The 19,063-nt window shown below is 52.7% G+C and overlaps 6 protein-coding genes across 6 annotated transcripts; all 6 read right to left on the bottom strand.

Moving 5' to 3' along the window:
• Positions 1 to 270: 270 nt before the first annotated feature.
• ATEG_01856 (uncharacterized protein) lies at positions 271 to 2,231 on the bottom strand (the record flags this gene model as incomplete). Its single annotated transcript, XM_001209221.1, has 5 exons — positions 271 to 1,343; positions 1,400 to 1,603; positions 1,735 to 1,778; positions 1,842 to 2,085; positions 2,135 to 2,231. The coding sequence occupies 5 exons, from the start codon at positions 2,229 to 2,231 to the stop codon at positions 271 to 273; spliced, it is 1,662 nt and encodes a 553-aa protein (XP_001209221.1).
• A 1,406-nt stretch (positions 2,232 to 3,637) lies between these two features.
• On the bottom strand, positions 3,638 to 5,057 carry ATEG_01855 (RNA-binding protein; the record flags this gene model as incomplete). The annotated part of the gene is made up of 3 exons (XM_001209220.1): positions 3,638 to 4,208; positions 4,483 to 4,626; positions 4,852 to 5,057. The coding sequence occupies 3 exons, from the start codon at positions 5,055 to 5,057 to the stop codon at positions 3,638 to 3,640; spliced, it is 921 nt and encodes a 306-aa protein (XP_001209220.1).
• A 4,929-nt stretch (positions 5,058 to 9,986) lies between these two features.
• Positions 9,987 to 10,870, bottom strand: ATEG_01854 (general transcription factor IIH subunit TFB6 family; the record flags this gene model as incomplete). The annotated part of the gene is made up of 2 exons (XM_001209219.1): positions 9,987 to 10,471; positions 10,552 to 10,870. The coding sequence occupies 2 exons, from the start codon at positions 10,868 to 10,870 to the stop codon at positions 9,987 to 9,989; spliced, it is 804 nt and encodes a 267-aa protein (XP_001209219.1).
• A 622-nt stretch (positions 10,871 to 11,492) lies between these two features.
• Positions 11,493 to 13,732, bottom strand: ATEG_01853 (meiotic recombination protein DMC1; the record flags this gene model as incomplete). The annotated part of the gene is made up of 6 exons (XM_001209218.1): positions 11,493 to 11,501; positions 11,569 to 12,591; positions 12,670 to 12,719; positions 12,888 to 13,050; positions 13,104 to 13,126; positions 13,177 to 13,732. The coding sequence occupies 6 exons, from the start codon at positions 13,730 to 13,732 to the stop codon at positions 11,493 to 11,495; spliced, it is 1,824 nt and encodes a 607-aa protein (XP_001209218.1).
• Positions 13,733 to 15,074: 1,342 nt separating this feature from the next.
• gisB (putative zinc knuckle nucleic acid binding protein) lies at positions 15,075 to 16,131 on the bottom strand (the record flags this gene model as incomplete). The annotated part of the gene is made up of 4 exons (XM_001209217.1): positions 15,075 to 15,341; positions 15,402 to 15,593; positions 15,667 to 15,885; positions 16,126 to 16,131. The coding sequence occupies 4 exons, from the start codon at positions 16,129 to 16,131 to the stop codon at positions 15,075 to 15,077; spliced, it is 684 nt and encodes a 227-aa protein (XP_001209217.1).
• A 969-nt stretch (positions 16,132 to 17,100) lies between these two features.
• ATEG_01851 (UDP-N-acetylglucosamine diphosphorylase) lies at positions 17,101 to 18,742 on the bottom strand (the record flags this gene model as incomplete). The annotated part of the gene is made up of 4 exons (XM_001209216.1): positions 17,101 to 17,172; positions 17,232 to 17,966; positions 18,020 to 18,164; positions 18,210 to 18,742. The coding sequence occupies 4 exons, from the start codon at positions 18,740 to 18,742 to the stop codon at positions 17,101 to 17,103; spliced, it is 1,485 nt and encodes a 494-aa protein (XP_001209216.1).
• Positions 18,743 to 19,063: the final 321 nt, after the last annotated feature.

Below are 19,063 nucleotides of genomic sequence, written 5' to 3'. Positions count from 1 at the left end.
TAGTCTTGTTCCTGGCTAATAGTTACTGAACCAGCACCGACAGTGACTTATAAATTGTATTGAGCTGTCACTACAAACGAATACCGCCCACAAAACAACATATTGACTGCAATCGATAAAGACAGACCGAGTAAAGGTAGTTAGCCCAGCAGTTAAAAATATATGACAGGACGAATGATAGAGAGTGAAGTGAACAGGTTGCTTGGAACAGGGCAACAATGACACAACAGCAAGAGAAAAGGTGCCCACGAGAGGTAAGAATAGCACAGTTCAATCAACTTCCGCCACTTCCACCACGGAGCTCGACAACTGAGTCTTGGCTCCGAGCAGCTCCCCATGGTCTGCTGGACCGACCAAGCCCTGTGCCTCAGAGAGAATCTGTGCAGAAGAGACCAAAATGGGCCCCTTCACTGTAGTGCCACTCTCACCTCCAACTGGACCCCCGGATAGACTTCCTTTTGGGCCAGGGGACGTCTTCGAATTTCTGCTGGTACGTCTTGTTGACGGGCTAAGTCTGTCGCTCTCTCTGCGTGGAGATTCTAACGTAGACTCGTTTTCCTTGCGGCCCTGAGACATTCTTTCTTTTCTACTCATTAGGCTGATGTTTGGGCTGGTATGGAGTCCGTTGCTGACGACCTCATCAGATCCATTCTCGGAGAGTGTAGACCTAGTGCTGAATCCTGAAGCTTCCCTGGTTTCTGACCGTGCCATTTCTTTCATAGCCGTGGTCCGGCTGCTGCTCTTGGCGTAGGATGCTGAGCGAGCTTCTGCAGCCGCAGATGGCTTCGTGGTGGTAGGCTGCGATCCAGTCACTGTCGGAGTTGGAATACTGCCGGATTGAGACTTGCGAGGGTGCAGGGCGTCAATAACCTGCGCGTATGCCTCTTGGCTGGGGTGCTTGCTATGAACATAGCTTGCACCAGTCATGTTGGACATAACACGACTGCCGCTAGTAGAACTCGAGCTGTAGTCTGGCATAGCGACGTCCTCCGCGGAAGGCCTGGCGCCCCGATGACGTGCAGTTGGTTCACAATAGTACGGGTCAAGGAAGGGATCGGACTCAGTAGGGCCCCATCTCGGTTGGGGGGGATTATCTTGCCACGGAGAAGGTCGTGGAGCTTGATAGTTCCGATAATCCCAGGCGAAACGCCCCGCCGTTTGGGTCGGTTGACTGGTCGTCGGCGGGTGCAGTTGGATACCATGTCGAGTAGGCGAGTGAGTATGAGCATCTTCCGGGTCTTTCATATCTCCTTTGCAGCTTGCGGATGCATATTTGAAAAGACGAGGCTCACGGTCCCACATGGAAGGGTTGGGCCATGCAATATTGGAACATTCCAGGACAGCTGAACCCAGTCAATACACTTTTCGATATCGTGGGGCATGGAAAGCGAAGACTCACGCAAGGGCGCATGCTGAAAAGCAAAGGCGATGAGTTCCTTGACCCTCTCAAATGGCGGAGATCGATGTGGCCGAGCGAACCCTTCCGAAATGACGACTCGAATCCGTCCGTAAGGATCGCCGGCGTCCCAATGCCTTTGTTCTAGAATCTCGTAGTGAAACGGAGGAAAACGTAGGTCATCCTGGTTGCCCCGCTTGTCGATAACTGAGGAACGATGTTAACCATCAGTTGCGGCTCCGGGGTCTGGAGAGAAACATACTAGAGCTCAGATCTGAATGAAAGCCATCGGTCAGCCGCTTACCATGAGACATTGGCATAGCTATTATGCCACCTACCTATGACATGGGGCCAAGTTGTCCTCTGACTGAAGACGCTTCCTCTAGAGCGCAACCAAGGTTAGCTGTGGACTCAGTTAAGTAAAGTCAGGTATGGCACGACGTACGCAACACACTCGCCATCGATGAAGACTCGAGCCTCGAACAGCAGCGCATCATCCGGATGTAGAAGAGTTTCCATCAGGCGGCTTGGGCCTGGTCTTTCCCAGCTGTGGATGGAAACACGAAAGGGAGTACCAGGAGCTATGCTCGGAATGAAGGTGGTGAGAACTGGTAAACGGCCTAAGTTTCCTTGAACTGGATAGTAGGAGCGACCTAAGTTGAGTGCAGGGCTGTAGAGATAAGGTGACTCTGTGGACGCGGGTCAGCGATCTTCTGCTATGTGGTGAACTCAGCATACCCTGGTCATCAATCACAAAGCATTGCGTCTTGAACTCCTGAAGGGGAATCTTGGAGTCCTCAGGGAACAGCAGCACATCCCAATTCTCGTAGCGCATCGTGTCCTTTCTAATGTCGGTTGTTCTCTCGACGGGGGGTAATCAAGGGAGTAGAAAATACTGAGTAATGGGAACGACCACAATCATGGGGGTGAGAGAAGGGAATACAGAGAGAGAGAGAGGCAGAGAGTTGGGGAGAAGTAAGTCTGCACACCCTCCTTCCCGGAGGAGACAGAGGGAAAGGCAGGAACAACCCATACCTTGACTGGTAGACGGCAACTACCACCTACATAGTACTAGGTACCTTATCCATTTAAAAGAGGACTCACACTGTAAATAAGAATTCTTCACCTTATGTATCCTAAGTAGGTGGCCGACCGCAATGGTGGTTCTCCAGAGGCCAATTGAGAGCCATATACACCAGAAGCAACGGTGGTGCTCATGATTCCACCATCATGCGTTGAAGACGAGCCAGAATTAATCGCAGGCACAGACAGAAAAAGAAAGCAGGGGAGCTCACTGCATAGCGAAGGGGAATCATCTATAAGAAAAGACATAAGCAGAATGCATCCTCCCCTGGCAGAACAAAGATGGAAACCACCTGCAGGTTACGAAAGGAATGGAATACGATAAACGCCCAGAGCTGGTCTCGAACAACTCGACAGACCACCACCATGCAGAGTAACAAATTTGCCTGGAACCGAAACTCCCCTAGAGTCAGGATGCCACCCAGCCGATCACTTGGGTTCTTCAAAGAGTAAATTCACCTCTCCAGATGCAGAGCAGAAGAGCAACACAAAGGCCGAACCAAGGCATCAAAAGCATCATGCTGTAGAAGAAACTCAATTGAGAAACCGCAGGCCAAGGGGCAAAACAATGTTGTACAGGCCACCAGTCTAGCAAAGCATGATGCAACATCCTCAAGAACGGATACAATTCAATTTGATTGTTTCGTCAGAAAGATTCGAGAAGAGGAACTTTTCGCAGAATGCCTGCCCAGAGGTATAAGGGAAAATGACAAATCCGATTGGGAGTCATACGCGTAACAAGGACCTAGGGCCGGAACGTCATGAAGATAAAGTAGCAGAGGGTTGCGAAACAGAAGAGAACAAGGGAAGACATGGAGAAGAAAAACCACGAGTGCAACAAACGCGAGTCGAAAGGGGGACCACAAAGGAACAATCGAAAGGGGGAAAAAAAAAAACCACAACAAGAGGGTGAAATCGCAGCTCGGACCTTGCTAAAAGCGCTCATATGTAATGAAGTACGTGACACAGGAGGAAATGCCCATCAAGAGCTATAGAGGGTAACTTTCGCAGAAATAAATAGCAGACTTGTTATGACACAAAAGACCCATTAGTTGAAAGGACGCAAAACTCCTGCTGTTGCTTTCAGAAAAAGGAACGCTTTTTACTGGAAGTTTTCCGTTAACAAAACCGAAATTCACCGGAGGGCGCTACAGGAATTCAAGCGGTGTGGTCAGGGGAACCAACCTTCATGGGCGCGAAACCGCCATACTGGTGGGCAGGAGGCATGCCCATCGAGGGGTACATGGGAGGCGGGGGAGGGGCAGGGCGATAGGGGCTGCCGGCCGGGCCGGAGTTGTTCTGAGAACGACCCCAGCTCAGACGGACGCGCGAGTTACCGATGGGGTAACCCTGCATCTGGTTGATGGCCATCTCAGCAGCGTGGCGCTGGACGAACTGGACGAAACCGCAGCCCTTTCCGGGGGGAATCTTGACATAGGTGATCTCGCCGAATCCCTGGAAGAAGGAGCGGAGCTCATCCTCGGTGACGTAGCCGGACAGACCACCAACGAAGACAGTGGTGTTGTTGGGGTCAGTGAACTGGTTCATGGGCTGAGGAGCACCGGTAGAAGGCCCAATGGGAGGGGGCGGCCCATCGGGGAGGTTACATGCCGCGGTCCGGGCGGGGGCATACCCATTCGCACCGGGAGAACAACACCGGGGGCCCCTTGTTTCTTGGGGGTGGGCGGTCGAAGATGCGCATGGGAGCGGTTTGCCGCAGTAGACACCCCTGCATTTCACTGAGCGCACGCTGCTGGTCGTTCTCAGTCGGAGAAAGCGGACGAAACCATAGCCACGAGACACGCCGCTGATGGGGTCGGGTCATGATCTTGGGCGGACTTGCAAGAGGGGAAGCGGCTTTGGAACAGAGAAACCAGGACATATTCGTTGACCTCGGGGCCCAGGTCACCGACGAAGATTGAGTACTCGGGGCCACGGTCGTCACGGCTAGGGAGGCAATCAATACTGGTGTCGACTAATCGGTTGAGTATCACAAGACTTACCTGCGGTCAGCCAGGCCGCCACCAGTAGCCCAGTTCAGCTTGAACAGGCGGTTGGTGTTGGGCATAGGAGTACCGTTCAGAGACAGGGCCTTGGCAGCGGCAGCGGGGGAAGAGAAGTCCACAAAGCAGTAGCCGGCGTTGCTCCTACTACCATCATTAGGATCGCCTTGAAACAAAGGGGGTTATCGTGTACTCACCCAGAGAACTTGTCACGGATCATCTTCACGTTGACCTGCTCGCCCATTTGGAACCACAGGTTGCGAAACGAAGTTCTCGTCAATCCAAGGCTCAAGCTCGCCCATCCTGATGGCTATTGTCAGTACGGAACTAAGACAATCACACATTCCAGGTCCACCGGCATGTACTTACCAGAGAGTGGTCTTGCCCTCGTTACCCTGCTGAGGGACAGGGGCGGCGGAGGGCTCACCGGGAGCAGGGCCCTGGAAAGGAGCGGTGGTAGGGTCGGTCTGTCCAGTCATGGTGGTGTCCGCGGGAGCGGGAGCGCCGGGGGCAGCCGCAGCGGCGTCAGCAGCAGGGTGCTGGTTCTGGAACGAATCGAAGTTCTGGAAAGACATGATGGACGTCGAGTTGGTGGTTGTAAGAATAACTACAATAGCGGTATCTGGAGAGGCCACTCAGTCAGCACGCGAGCCCATGTCTGTGTTCCGCCCATATGTCTGTCCGTACCTCCAAATTGCAGTTAGACGAGCTGAAAGCCAAAGAAATCAAACTTTTCTATGTCGAATGGCCCGTGCGACTGTATCTCGTGGGAGTCGTCAAAGAAAGAACAGCGTAGATCGTTGTGAACTTGGAAATGACCGAAGATTCACTTCCTATGGCAATGTCAATCGGGTTTCTCGGAGGCAAAACAGTCGGCAACATAATTAGAAGAACAAGGACGAAGTGATGGTAAAGGAAAGGCCCAAATTGTAGCGACAGACATGTCCGAAGGGAATGGGTAAGAGTCCAAGAAAAGTGAGGCCGCAAGTCTCCTTGATATCAGGAACAGGAATGGTTGCCAAAGTTAACGCAATCTGACCGCAGTTCCACGTTGCTTGACCCTGACGAGCTGCTGACTTAAATAGAAATTTGTCGACCTCGCTAGTAGCGACGGGGATGATCTGCTGATGCCATATGCTGATACCACGACGCGTGATTGACAGAAACCGAGTAGCGGGATATGGTAGGTACCATGGGCGAAACAGGGCGGTGTCGCGGATAGCCATTGGTGATTGTAGAATTGAGTAGACAATTCGCTGGAAGGGCAGACACGTCCTTGGCCAAAAAAAGGCACATGGGAGTGAGCACCTCCCGTCATTCCAGCCGCATTCGTTGATATCGGTGGTCTGTTCACTCCGCCGCTTGCGACCGTCTCAGCTCGGGCTCTTGAATGACCCGCAGCGCGTTCCGTTCCACACCGAAGTCGTCGACCCCAACCACGGGCATGAGGCTACCCAGCATTGCGGAGGTCATCGAGTTGCGACCGTATTAAGGTTGGTGGATAGATAGATTGGAAATCACGGATCAGATGGAGGTGGTCAGGGCGCACCCAGTCGCAGTCATGATGGTGCGTGGTCGGATAGTGATGGAAGGACGAGCCATGCGGTTGTATGGGTGGAAAGACCCGGCGCATTCATTGATTGAGGCCTTAAATCCCGAAAGCCGACGCTGTCTGCCGCGCACAAAAAAGGCCAGAAGGGTTGTGAAGGGATGGTGTTGAAGCGCGAGATGCCGCGCCCGGGCCAGGGAACGAGACCAGGGAAACGAACAAAAGAGAAGTAAAAGCTTACCGAGTAGTATCAACAGGGTAGGAATTAGTTTTTCTCCGACGAAGCGAAAAGGAAACTAAAGAGATGCGTTGCTTGGGCGTGGCGCAAAAATGAAGTATGCGTTAGGCGTGAGATCAGACGAACGAGAAAACCGAAAGAAGATCGAGAGGAAACTCGTCGGTGGAGCAAGTCGAGAGAAATGGGGCAAAAAGGAAAAAGATACGAAAAGACGCAAGAGAGACAGAAGAACTATCCGCAAACTGACTCCGTCTTTTCCGACAAGAAACAAGGAACGGTAGGAAGGAATGGGGAGAGGGGGAAACAGTAGGAAGAGGGAAAAGGGAAGAAGAGGAAGAAAAGAAGAGGGGCAGACGAAGCAGCAGATATTCTTCAGTAATAATGGAGGAGGGGGGGAAGAGGAGAGAAAAGAGAAAAGTGCAGTGACTGGAGAGAATGAATAATAAGATGGAGCTGCGAGACTAGGGCAGGACCAAGGACGGGTGACGAACAAACGAATGGGCGGTTCCAGTCACCGGATTACATTCAATACAATACGAGTGCTACGAAAAGAGAAAATAAATAAAATAATTATATAAAAAATAGAAACAAAAACAAAAGAAGTAGGTAAAGTCCGACATAATCTCTTCATTTGTTCAATAATTCTCTACCTAGTCAGGTAGCCATCTGAGCAACTCGCCGTCCTTCCAAAACCGAAGTGACTGATTCAAAGCGGATGGACAGTGTGGGACGTAAAGTTTGCCGACACCAGAAGGGGTTTTTTTTTTCCCATCAGAATTTTATGATGATTTTTGACTGGCCCAAGAGTCGAACCAGAATTTGTAGATCTGAATTGGGCAAGATCGTGGCCTTACCGGGATTCTGGCAGTACTCTATGGCTGTGAAGTACGGAGGGTTAGTCGGAATGCTAGATGAACAATCCTCACGAGATCAGTTGCGAGATCGTATGTGATGCGATTAGATTCGTATAGACATGTCGTCGTCATTTCCCCGGGTTGAGATCTCTATCTCGATCGATGGTCGAATTGAATTCCGGAGGTACCTTACCTCTATCTTCAGTTGGATGGTAACATTGGAATACCTACTATCGGTATCGTGACAGAAATTACCAGTCGATTTCTTTCACTCTGCCACAATCCTCCAGGCACTCGAGGTACATCCCTAGGTACATCTGTGGGAACTTACTCCAGGGAGGGCCAGATGACTCCTGCATCCTGCGGGTTCGGAGCCTGACATGATTCTTATATCCCTCCACACGCATGAATGAGGTCGGTCGATCATGGACTTGGTGTCTGCTTTGACTTTGGTAGACTGACCCCAAGACCTTGGGTAGGATATCCTGCTGCCGTAGAATCATCGTCTCACGGGTAATCCGGAGTACAGTAGTACTACCACCAGGTAGGTAGGAATATCCAGATGTAGGGAGTGTGAAACAGCAGCACCAGACGCATCAGTTCATCAAATCCAGGTAAGGATGCCTATACACAGCAAACTGGATATTCTGGTAGTAATACAAGGGGCCAACACCCAGAACTTCATCTGCAAGGACCTGAACGACGGCACCTGTATGAGCTCTTTTCTGTGCTGACCTTACTTTTACACTTCCCGCGCTTGGGCCGTGACTCGTCGAGTTCCATTCGCGTCCGTGGGCTTATCGTCATCGAGGGCCATGTCTCCGCTAGGCTCATGGGACCCCCCCGAAGGCCATTCGTCGATCGATTACCGGTTGCAACCTCGCCTCAGGATGGGATCCTTGGATCGTCGCCCTACCACAGCTGAGCTGATCAACCGCCTACGGGCGAGGGAAGACAGACGAAAACTATCGAAAGAAAGAAAAAAGAAACCCACGACGTCCGTCAGGCTGAAAGGCCCACCGATATGTCCCAGAACCATGGCTGCATGGCGCCGGATATCCATATATCCAGCACACCAGGCCAGGGTATGGTATCCATACACGCACATTTTCATTATTCTGGCAGTTCAATACGATGTTAAGACGGAAGTCGGGTGCAAACAGATGGTCCAAGCCGCAGCATCAACACTGCCTTTGTTGATTGTAACTCAGCCACCTTTGAAAATAGCATCCGTCGGCATTATTAGGTACACAGCTGCCTACCTAGGTACCAAGTAGGCAGTCGGGTACCTCTACACATGTAGGTACACCATACACCATCCACTACTTTTTACTCCGCCCCAAAACCCGAAACAAAAGAAAAAGAAACCAGAATGCTCAGACGGCCAGAAAAGAGCTAACGGAGCTCCACTTACTCCCAGAACCATGGAATCCCGGCAGTTATCTACATCATTGGCTGGAAGGGCTGAATCGGCGTGGTTCGTAATTTTCTCCAGACCAGCCGGGATAGGCCTGTCGTCTGCTGTGCCTGCCTATAGGGATTATTGTCAGTACTTTCTCCGTAGTTGAACGGAAAAAAATCCCCACGAGCCATCAACAGAAATTTCCATCACCTCGTGAGGGTGGTCGGCTCGACGGAACTGCTCGTTACTGTACTGTATCTAAACCGCAATCCCACCTTTAGCTGGTACCAAGGATGACTCTCAAAGGTAATCTAATCTACTGGAGCGATAGGGTTCAACGCGTACGCGACGCGATCAGCAATTCTGCTTAATTACCTAGGCACCCCAACCCTACATAGTGTCCGTTTACATATGTTGGGCAGTGGCCCTGCGGACTCGGGTTCTAGTCTGTAGAACGCCCATTATTGTACGTCGTGCTGAGCGAACAGCGGTTCCTGCAACCATCCACGATGGTAAGCAATCGAGTGTTCAGACTGGCATGAGCAAGGGATAAATAATAAATGTCGGCCAATGCGCGTCGCAATAAGCCAAATTACTCGGGATATGGAGGACCAAGGGTAGTGCGCCGTCATGGCCTCGTCCCGGGCTGCCCTTGCTTCGCTAATCAACAAGAAGCTTGGGACAGGTATGTAGATATGTACCTCAGAGGACGGTATCGAAATAAAGGAGAGCCGCCGTTAGCAGATGTACATATGTACATAGCTAGGGCCAGTCACGTACATATAGTTACACGGGCTCAAACTAGGGTTACCGTCCCTTGCAGGAGCGGGTAGTCAACAAACATTCGCTCAACGGATTATAGGTGTCAGTAATGAGAAGATACTCGGGATAATCGCAGCAATCGTTGTCAAACAGTATTTAACGATACAATGTCAGGGACTACCTAGCACGTACGAACCATGGATCTTCTCAGTCAACGCCTCAACAGTCCGGCTAGGGTGGTGGTATAGACGGCTGGTGGGTACCCAGGGAAACGGGAAATGAAAGAACAAAAAGGTTCTAAAATGAGTATCAGAATAAAAAACACGAACAGTGTCGGCCTTACACCTATCAAAATGTGGATTGCCATGTGGGATATATTAATTACTCCCGAATCGGAGCCCACTAGTCTGGACCTGACCAACAGTAAGCACTAACTTGGACAGAAGAATCAACAATACGTCAAACCTCTCAAGCTGCTCCACCCACAAGAGAAGATTTTTCCAACTCGCCTGGTCTCTTGCTCGGTTCGTGTTGATCGAGAATAGAACGTGCCTCGGTACGCGTCTACATTATTCTACCGAGTATACAGACATAATTAGGTGAAGGTCTGGTATGTTCACAAGTAGATAACCAAGTATCATAGACGAAACACAACAGTACTCCCAGGAACACCGTATACAATTAAAAGAAAGCAAGAACCTAACAAGTCTCCCCAGTGGCCATATTATCATCACAAAAATCCCCCGCCTTCCCCAACTCATCCCCCAGCAACTGAATCGTCTTCTCATAGACCCGCGCCGCCTCCATTTCCCACCGTCCAGGCGCACCGGCATACTCATCCGCGAAGACCTCGTCTTCATCATCATCATTCTCATCGGAGCTCTCATCCTCATCATCACCCCCAGGCTCATCCACCTGCTCTCGCGCCTCAACAACAGCCACCCGACACGACTCCGCGATGCTCTTGATGCGCACCTTCTCCGTCATGGAGACGACATTGCGCCGGCCCTCAAATCCAGGCAGCGGCATCCCCGTCTCCGCGTCCTCGCCCGTCAGCAGTGCCGTGAAGACCGAGTCCAGCTTCCGCAGGAGACGGAACGTCGCCTTCGGCGAGAACGGGTACTCTGGGAGATACGAGTTCACCAGGACGGCCAGGGAGATCAAGTATGGGATTTGGAGGGATGCTACAGTATGGGTTAGATAGGCAAACAGACGTCTGAGTAGGAAGCGTAGAGAAGGAAAATAGGTACGGAAGGATACATACGCGTTCCGCTAACCCACAGCACATCCACCACGCCCTCGATATCCTTGACCACCTCCTTGAAGCTCTCGTACCCTCGCTCGGACTCCTGCTGGTTCTGATCATCGAAAGCGCTGCTGAACTTCTTGGCATGGCGACGGTTGATCATTAACAGCGTCTTGTCGACATGGTTGATCACCGTCGTCTCCTTCATTGACCCGGCGCGCAGCGGGTGTGACCGTGGCTTTGGGAGCAGAGACGGAGTCACTGTGGAGGTTGTTGGAGCTGGAGATGGGAGAGAGGGTTGTATGAAACCACCTCCAGGGGTATCTGTGGAGGCCATTGTTCTGGTGGCTGTCAAGATTGGAGCTTATAGTCGAGATGATATGGGAATTTGATGACGTAGATGTTTAGTCAGAGGTAAGCTGTGTGAACACCGAAGAGGACTACACTCTGTCAACCAGCGGTTATTATTGTACTCTGGAGTAGATGAATGCGTAGATCTGACGGTTCTTTGAAGTGGCTGATGAAAGCACTGAAGATGTCATGCCAAGCCTATGTGGTCCGTGCGTATATAAAACGGCCCAGATGTGCCTGAAGTACTTCCTCACTGATACTATACAATTTGAACCTTGATCTATTGTACATAAATGTATATGCATTGAAGTGTCTATCTATCAGATCAAACCTGTATTATATCCATCAGCAAAGTCCGTAACCCCCAGTCCAATGGCATGTAACAGTATGAAATGACTTCAGATAGGTGAGAAGATATAAAAACGCTGGTTTTTGAAGGCATGGCATGACATCAAGCAAGCTGAGTCTTGCTACTCTGGCCCCAGCGGACTCATCATTCAGACGACAAAGATAGAAGACGAAAGAAAGAAACACTCACATAACCCAACACCCATCCCAGAGATGCATAACTTTTATCCCCCAAACGCCATGCTAAAAACAATCGAGAATCACTCGGGCTGTCGCATAAAAATCGTTAGCTAAACCACCCACAACTCAGCACCCATATAAGAGAAGAAAACTCACCCGGAGCTTTCCCTTCCGCCGCTTCAACTCCTCCAGCCTCTTCTTATCCTCATCAAACCGCTTCAGCAACTCATTCTGCCGCATTTTCCGCTTCTCCCGCGACTGGAACCGATAGAAGTCCTCCAGACCCTGCGACTTCTGCTTCTGCTTCTCGACCAGCGCGCGCGCCTCCTCCTCGTGCGCCGCAGACGTCAGCTTCGGCCCACTAGTCACCGTAATGAAGCCATCCTCGTCCGGCTCCTGCGCGCGACGCATCTCCTCGCGCTTCCGCGCCTCCGCCACCTGCGTAAACACCGTCATGTAGTCGTTGACGGCGCCCAGCAGCGCCGCCCGCGACGGGTACCGCGCCTCGTCGTGCGCCAGGTACCGCGGCAGCCCCAGCGCCGGCAGCCGGCCGCCGCCGTCGTCCAGGCCCGCGCCCCAGACCGGCGGCGCCTTTTTCGCCGCCTTCCGTGCGGCCTTCAGGCTCGCCTCCATGCTGGGCTTGTCGACGAAGACCACGACCGCACGGGCCCCGGACTTCTGCAGCTCGCGGTCCCAGGTTGGGGGGAGCGCGATCGAGTCCAGCTGCGACTGGAGGTCGTCGGCCGTCACGCGCTTGCGTTTCTTGCTCTTCGTCACGTTGCCTTGCGTCGTTGTGGCGAGCGTGAGGCCCTTTTTCTTCGTCGGGAGGGCTTCGAACTCCACCCGCTCGACGCGCCCGCTGGCGAGCTGTGCGCCGAACAGGTGCCGCAGGTGTGTCTCTGTCGTGTCGATCGGGATGTTGACCACGAAGAGAGAGCGCGGGGTGTCGGCGTCCGGGATGCGCGGTTCGTGAGGGCGGAGGTAGAGGTAGTGCGTGGCAGGCTTTGGGTAGGTGCGGGTTTCGGGGAGTTGCAAGGGCAGGACTGTGTAGCCTGCTATTTCGAGGGCTTCTTTTTTCATCTTGATTGTATTTATCAAGAGATTAAGTGTGAGAAGGTGTAGAGGGGAAGTGTTGGTGTTGTCGTTGCGATGAGAAAAAAAATATATTTTGGAGGTTTGCTAGCGGGAAATTTTTAGAAGGCGGAGAGCGGAGGTCTCGCTGACATCTACTAACTACCACTTCTACAGTACAACTACACCACCCCCGACAATGATAAAGAAAACATAATGTCCCACACATACAATATCTGTCATGCCACGTCAGATGCTTGATTGCCTCAATATTTCCCGACATCATCTCACAGCTTATCCGGGTCGTTGATTCCACCGTTGGTGATCACATAGGTTGCTTCTCTCTCGGGACAGTCTGTATAGTCAGAACATATCCGATATCGATCATGATGGGAATAACAAACCCGGAGAATCTTGGATCTTGGCTACCCGCTCGTCGCCTCGGCCCTTTCGCAGAAGAACCCGAGTCGTAGACGCATGGGCTAGGACATGTCCACCTACCGGCTTGCGGCCATCGGCGCCAGCGAAGAGAGCACTCGCACCAGGGTCACTCTGGACCTGATTCGTCTATCAAAGAGTCAGACCTCCCTAAGAACCGACGAGAAGCATCCCAAACCCACCATCAGAACACAGACATTGAACTCTGCAGTCCTGTTAACCCATCTGCACAGCTCACAGAACAGAGACACAAACCTTCCGCCATATGCGCAAGCTTCATCAGAAACTGATTCAGCTTCTGCTGCCGATCCGCCAGCTCACCGCGACCGCAGTAGTCCACCCGGAAGCAATTCATGATGCTATCGATGATGAGGAGACGGTAGTCGCCGCTGGCAAACTCCCTACTCAGCGTGTTCAGCAGCTCCAGCTGGTGCTCGCTGTTGAGCGCGCGCGCATAGGCGATGTTCTCCTGTGCCGAGTCGGGGTCCACGCCGAACCGCTCTGCAATCTGGGCGATACGCTCGGGTCGGAAGGTGCCCTCTGTGTCGATGTAGGCGACCTTGCCCTCGGCGCCGCCCATTTCCTTCGGAAGCTGTGCGACGACGGACATGGTATGCGACAGCTGGGTCTTGCCGCAGCGGAACTCGCCAAAGACTTCGCTGATGCTCATGCTTTGGAAGCCTCTGAATGCTGTTAGAAGGGCGTGGAGGAGGCGTGAGAGGCTGGTGACTTGCCCTCCCAGGATTGCATCGAACTGTTTGCTGCCGGTGGAGATGCGAACCACTTTCTTCCGCTGATGGCAGAGCTCCATTGCTGTGATGAAGCCCGAGGCAGAGGGCTAGTTGATGAGCCGGGATAAAAAGGGATGGCTATGTCGATGTTGAGGTTGCTCACCAGGCATTTTTGAATTGCTTCCTTGATTTTCTCAACCTTGACCTCACTGAAGCCTTTGATCTTCAGGAGGGTTTTGCGGGTTGCACCATGGACTGACTAAACCAGGAGTTAGAGTAGTGTTTATTTTGTGGCGAGTGATCAGGACGTAGCTGGTACCGCAACGGTGTAGAAGCCATTCGCCTTCAACTTGGTGATGTCTGCTGCGCCAATGCCTGTAGTCGTTAGGTGGAGTTGTAATCCTGATCAGAGCAGTGTACCATGGGCTTGGATGCAATCAATGTCGACGATGAAAGCCTGTCAGATGCCCTGTTAGAGATGTCGAAAGAACGGGCTGGAGGAAATCAGCGTACTTCGTCATTGATGTCGTCGCCTGAATCAGAGGCTGGCATGATTGCTGATTATGACGACGCGTGTCAATGCAGATGTCAGAGCCTAGGAAAGGCGAATGGATGGGAGAAGAAGGTAGTTGGGAAGAGGGAGAAGTTCTCAGAGCGAGGTATTTGGGTATACATGAAGTACCTGGGAGTCACGGGGCTCAAATGCTCTACTACAGCACGCCTCGAGTGAACACTAAAACCGCAAGGTAGTCCATTCTCTTACTTCAATAAAGAACATTCCAACCAGCCTTCAGCCATTACAATACACGATGGAGGTAATTCGCTTTTCTTCGTTTTTTTGCTTCCCATTCGACAAGTATAACGAGGTTATAGTACGAAAAGATGAGGAGGTTTCCACCGCACCTGGAATCCTTGATCGCTACCAATCTTCAGCACCAACAATCTCATCCGTACCATCTCGAAGCCCTTCTTCCCTTGCATACCAACGCACTTGTGCTTCGCTCCACCAGTGTCTCTCCTGCGCTTGATTAACCCTTCGCCTCGCCTCGCCTCGTCTCCTTCTTTTCTTTGCCGCACCTATACTTCAAATGAGATAAGATACCCGAGGAGAACAATAGACGCCAATCATGAGAACCTGAGCCATGCGTAGAATCCAAGCCATGAGGGATCCTAAGACTTCGTGAAACTTTTGTTCGTCGTATACATAATAGTAATGGAAAAAAGGCCGGGGCCGAAGAACTGGAACAGTGGGGGGCGTAATATATGCAAAGGAAGAAACAATGGGAGAAGAAATTGAGACCGAGGGGTCGGTATAGTAATGAAAAAGAGAACAGGAAACCCTAATACACCAAAAGGAGAAATAACGGGAATCGCCGCCCCGGGGTCATCAGGGACGACGAATTAAAGGCCACACGGCGACCTTTAGGCGACAGCAGTAGTGGGAGCTGCAGTCGCAACGGGGGCAGCCTCGGTGCTGGCTTCAACCGCGGCGGAGGCAGCGGGGGCAGCGGGAGCGGGGGCAGCAGGAGCCGCAGCGGCGGCCTCGGTGGGCTGCTGGACAGGAGCCGCAGCCTCGTTGTTGGGGCAATCCCGGGAGATGTGGCCGGCCTGGGCGCACTTGTAGCAGACCTTGCCAGCGGAGCTCAAGGGGCCGCCGTTAGGAGCGGTGCAGTCACGGGAGATGTGGCCCTAGATAGACGATTAGGCCAACGGACCTTCAGAGGGCGACGGATCCTTCAGGAGACTTACCAGCTTGCCGCAGGCATAGCACTTCATGGCCTGAGCCTGGCAGTCGCGAGCAAAGTGGTTGGGGCCACCGCACTTGTAGCAAGTGGCAGCACGAGGGTAGCCGCCGTATCCACCGCGGAAACCACCGTTGAAGCCGCCGCGAGGAGCACCGGCACCACGGCCGACACCAGAGGCAGGGGCCGGGCAGTTACGCTGAAACACAATCGGCATTAGCCTGACGTCCAGAACATTACCGAATCGGGGAAAACCGGGGAAATGAACGTACCGCAAGGTGACCGGGCTGGCTGCAGTTGTAGCAACGGCCGTTAGCACCGTTGAGACGCAACGTGGGACAATCGGCCTGAACGTGGCCTAGTCCCTGGCAGTTGTAGCATTGCTTGGCTAAAGAAGAACCGATGAGCCCCTTGTGCACGCTTCTAGAATCGGAATTGGAGACGCTTACTCTCGGTGGTACGAGGACGCGGGCAGCTGCTGGATTCGTGACCTATATCGATGGGGTCAGATCTCTGATGTTTTGCGGGTGATGGGTTGTATGGAGCCTACCAGGCTGCTTGCCTATTGGAGAGATGACATATTAGTATGAGCGCCTTTCACGCACGTCAGGGATAGGGATCACCCACAGTTGTAGCAGAGACGCTCAGACGAAGAGCAGACCTCTACCAACCCCGTCAGTCCAAACCATCCAGCCGCAAATCACTTCTTTTTCTTGTTTTCCACGACTAACCCGCATAGTGGCCAATGTTACCACACTTGTAGCAAGCACGTCGAGACAACAGCATCTTGTCGATCTACCACACCCCGACTCGTCAGCACATTCAATTCATCCATATTGTATATCCATGGCGCAATGAAGATGATCGGAAATGGTCTGTTCCCCGCGTGGACACTGGCGACACAACCCCGCAGACTCATGCGATACAGATCCATGATCGAATTGACGACCCCCGGAGCAACCGACGCTTGACGTGACTGAGGCGAGAAGGCGAAAAAGTCTGGCTGGTGCGCCGGGATCATGTCGGAGCAGATGCAGCAGTGCCCACGAGGGTGTCCAATGACCCAACGAGGACCAGAGAACCACCGACTACCTTGAGGACAGACTCACCCTTCCAGAAACCAACAATAGACTTTCAAATCACCTTGTCGATAGAGCTGTTAGGACGGTCAGCTTGAGCACCTTGGAGGGGAACGACCGATGAACCGCCCACTCTCAAGACTCGAAAAAAGTGGGCTGACAAAGACACGGCGACTAAAACGGGAAGAAAAGAGTCGATGACCATTCAGAGGAAAGACTGAATGACACCGCACACACACACACACACACAGCAAGACAGGAAAATATCCAAAAGACTTACAACAGCACTCCACAGCACACCAATCCCAGAATCCAACGGACAGGAGAACAGAACAGAAGCCGAAGAAGTCGAAGATGCTGGACAGACCACAGAACACCCACAACGGAAAGAAAAAGAACCTCGAGCCGATCGAAACAAGCGATGACGCTAAGCAGTTTTTTTTCCTGGCTGCCGAAAAGGGATTCGTCCCGGGCTTTCCCGTATTGCGTAAGGCTGTGTTGAACCCCCCGGATTGATCGGCCTGAGGCATTCCAGGGTTGACTTCCAAGAATTCAAAAGGTGCTAGGTAGTGTATTATGCTATCAATGCTAATCAATGCCAGACAATATTGTTCTTGTAATCATCCATTACTCTTCCTTCTCAATCACCGCCGGCGCCTTGATCTCCCGGCCCTTCAGGAACTCCAGACCTTCTCCGCCCTGTAGATCATGTTAACATCCGCCGCGCATGAAGAAACCAACCGAGGGAAAGAACTTACGTAGCTGATCAACGGCGACACTTCAACGCCAACCGCCTCATCCTCGGTGACAACCACGCCACCCGCAGCCTCAATCCACCGCTGGCCCTGGTTCATAATGTCCCGCTTGCTGGTGTCCTGGTCGTCCTCGCCCGTGCCCTTGGCGTTCTTCAGCGGCGAGAACTCGTCCTCACGACGCACCTCGATAGAGGCAAACTTCTCCAGGGGAATCATGGGGAAGACGTCGAACACAAACTGCTCCAGCTTGATGCCGTTGGGCTTCTCGGGCTTGAACGCCTCGCCGGTCTCGGGCTTGATGCAGGGGATCTTCTTGCGCGCAACGTGGTGCGGCAGCTGATGGGCCCAGGTCTCGATCGACTCGAAGAACCGGAACGAGTAGTAGTGGTTGACGATGTTGGCGGCGCGGAACTTCAACACGTCCGGCTGCTTGGGGTCCTTGGCCTCGGCCGTCTCCTTGTCAATTTCCGAGTACTCGACCACACCGGGCTTGCCGTTCTTCTGCAGGATCAGACCCACGGACTCGGTCGCGTTCCGCTTGCGCACCACCTTGGTGGCGATGTCCACGTTCTTCGAGGCCGCGAATCCAATGAAGACCGGGTCGGCCACCTTGACCAGGCAGTTATCCACGCAGTAGGTGTGGATGTGCTCAATACCGCGCTTCCGCATATCCTCCCTCACACCCGAGGTCAGGAGGGCCTGGTAGATACCACCGTTGCCATCGGGGGCCACCGCCGCCTGCACCATCGTTAGCATGACCACTAGACCCTTTCCGCGTAAGGAGGACATACCTTGGCCTTGCTCTCCATCAGGATCTTGCCCTCGTTCGAGATGCAAGGCAGAACGCCCTGCTCGAAGATAAACACATTGCTCGGCTGCAATCCAAAGTAGTTGTGCTGTTGGAAGAACTCCTCCGTAGGCTTGCGAGTCGGGCCACTGGTCATCACATACCAAGGGATGACCGCATCCTTACCGGAAGACTTCTTCGCCAGAAGCTGGAGCTTGGCAATGCGCTCGGCCTGGATCTGGAAGAGAGACTTGTGGCTGGGGAGACCGATATCGAAGCAGCCCTTGGGGGCAGAGCTTCCCAGACGGGTTCCTTGGCCACCGGCCATCAGGACGACGGCGACCTTGTTCTGTGCGACCAACTGGAGACCCTCATCGTACCATTGTTGCAGTTCCTTCGGGTCGGAATCCAAGATCGAGGCGGTGGCCACCTCGGGGAGGGGCTCGAGCGAGACGGGGCCTTCCTCAGCTTTGGCGGGGTTGAGGGCTTTATCGGCGAGTTCGTTGATGCGGAGGGGGTCGAAGTTATTCAGCTGATGGAAGAGCTCGGTCTTCTCGGCGGCACTCAGTTCATTGACGAAGGCGAACACCTGGCCTTGTCCGGCGTCGACGTACTTCTTCTGGAGTTGTTCGAATTCTTCGGGGGTAGGTTGACGGAGGGCATTTTCAGAGTGACCCGAGATCTTCCCCATGAGGTTGGAGACGGTGTCTTTAATTGCGGCAGCCATGACAAGCGATCGAGGGCGGGGTATCACAAGTATGTCGGGAGGAGATTCGATATAGACGGGAGAGAGGGGAAAGATGATGGTGTGAAGAGGAGGGGCGGGAAGAAAAGAATTGAAGGTGAGAGAGCGCGGGGTGAAGCTGCTAGGGCAAAGTTGGTTTACTGGTATTTATTTGTACGGAGTACGACGTAGTCGGAGGATCGTCCCCTTAGACTAGCAGAAGAAGAATCCAATGGTTTTGTTGGCCTGATGGTTTATTTATTTTTAGCCCGGAAGCCGAGTGCTAACTAACTAAATCTAGGACACACTAAACACTAGTATAAT

Source organism: Aspergillus terreus, genomic scaffold (assembly GCF_000149615.1).
Source record: "Aspergillus terreus NIH2624 scaffold_2 genomic scaffold, whole genome shotgun sequence".
In the NCBI taxonomy this organism is placed as follows: domain Eukaryota; kingdom Fungi; phylum Ascomycota; class Eurotiomycetes; order Eurotiales; family Aspergillaceae; genus Aspergillus; species Aspergillus terreus.
The sequence above is the reverse complement of the archived record's forward strand: the minus strand, read 5'-3'. Positions and strand labels throughout refer to the sequence as shown.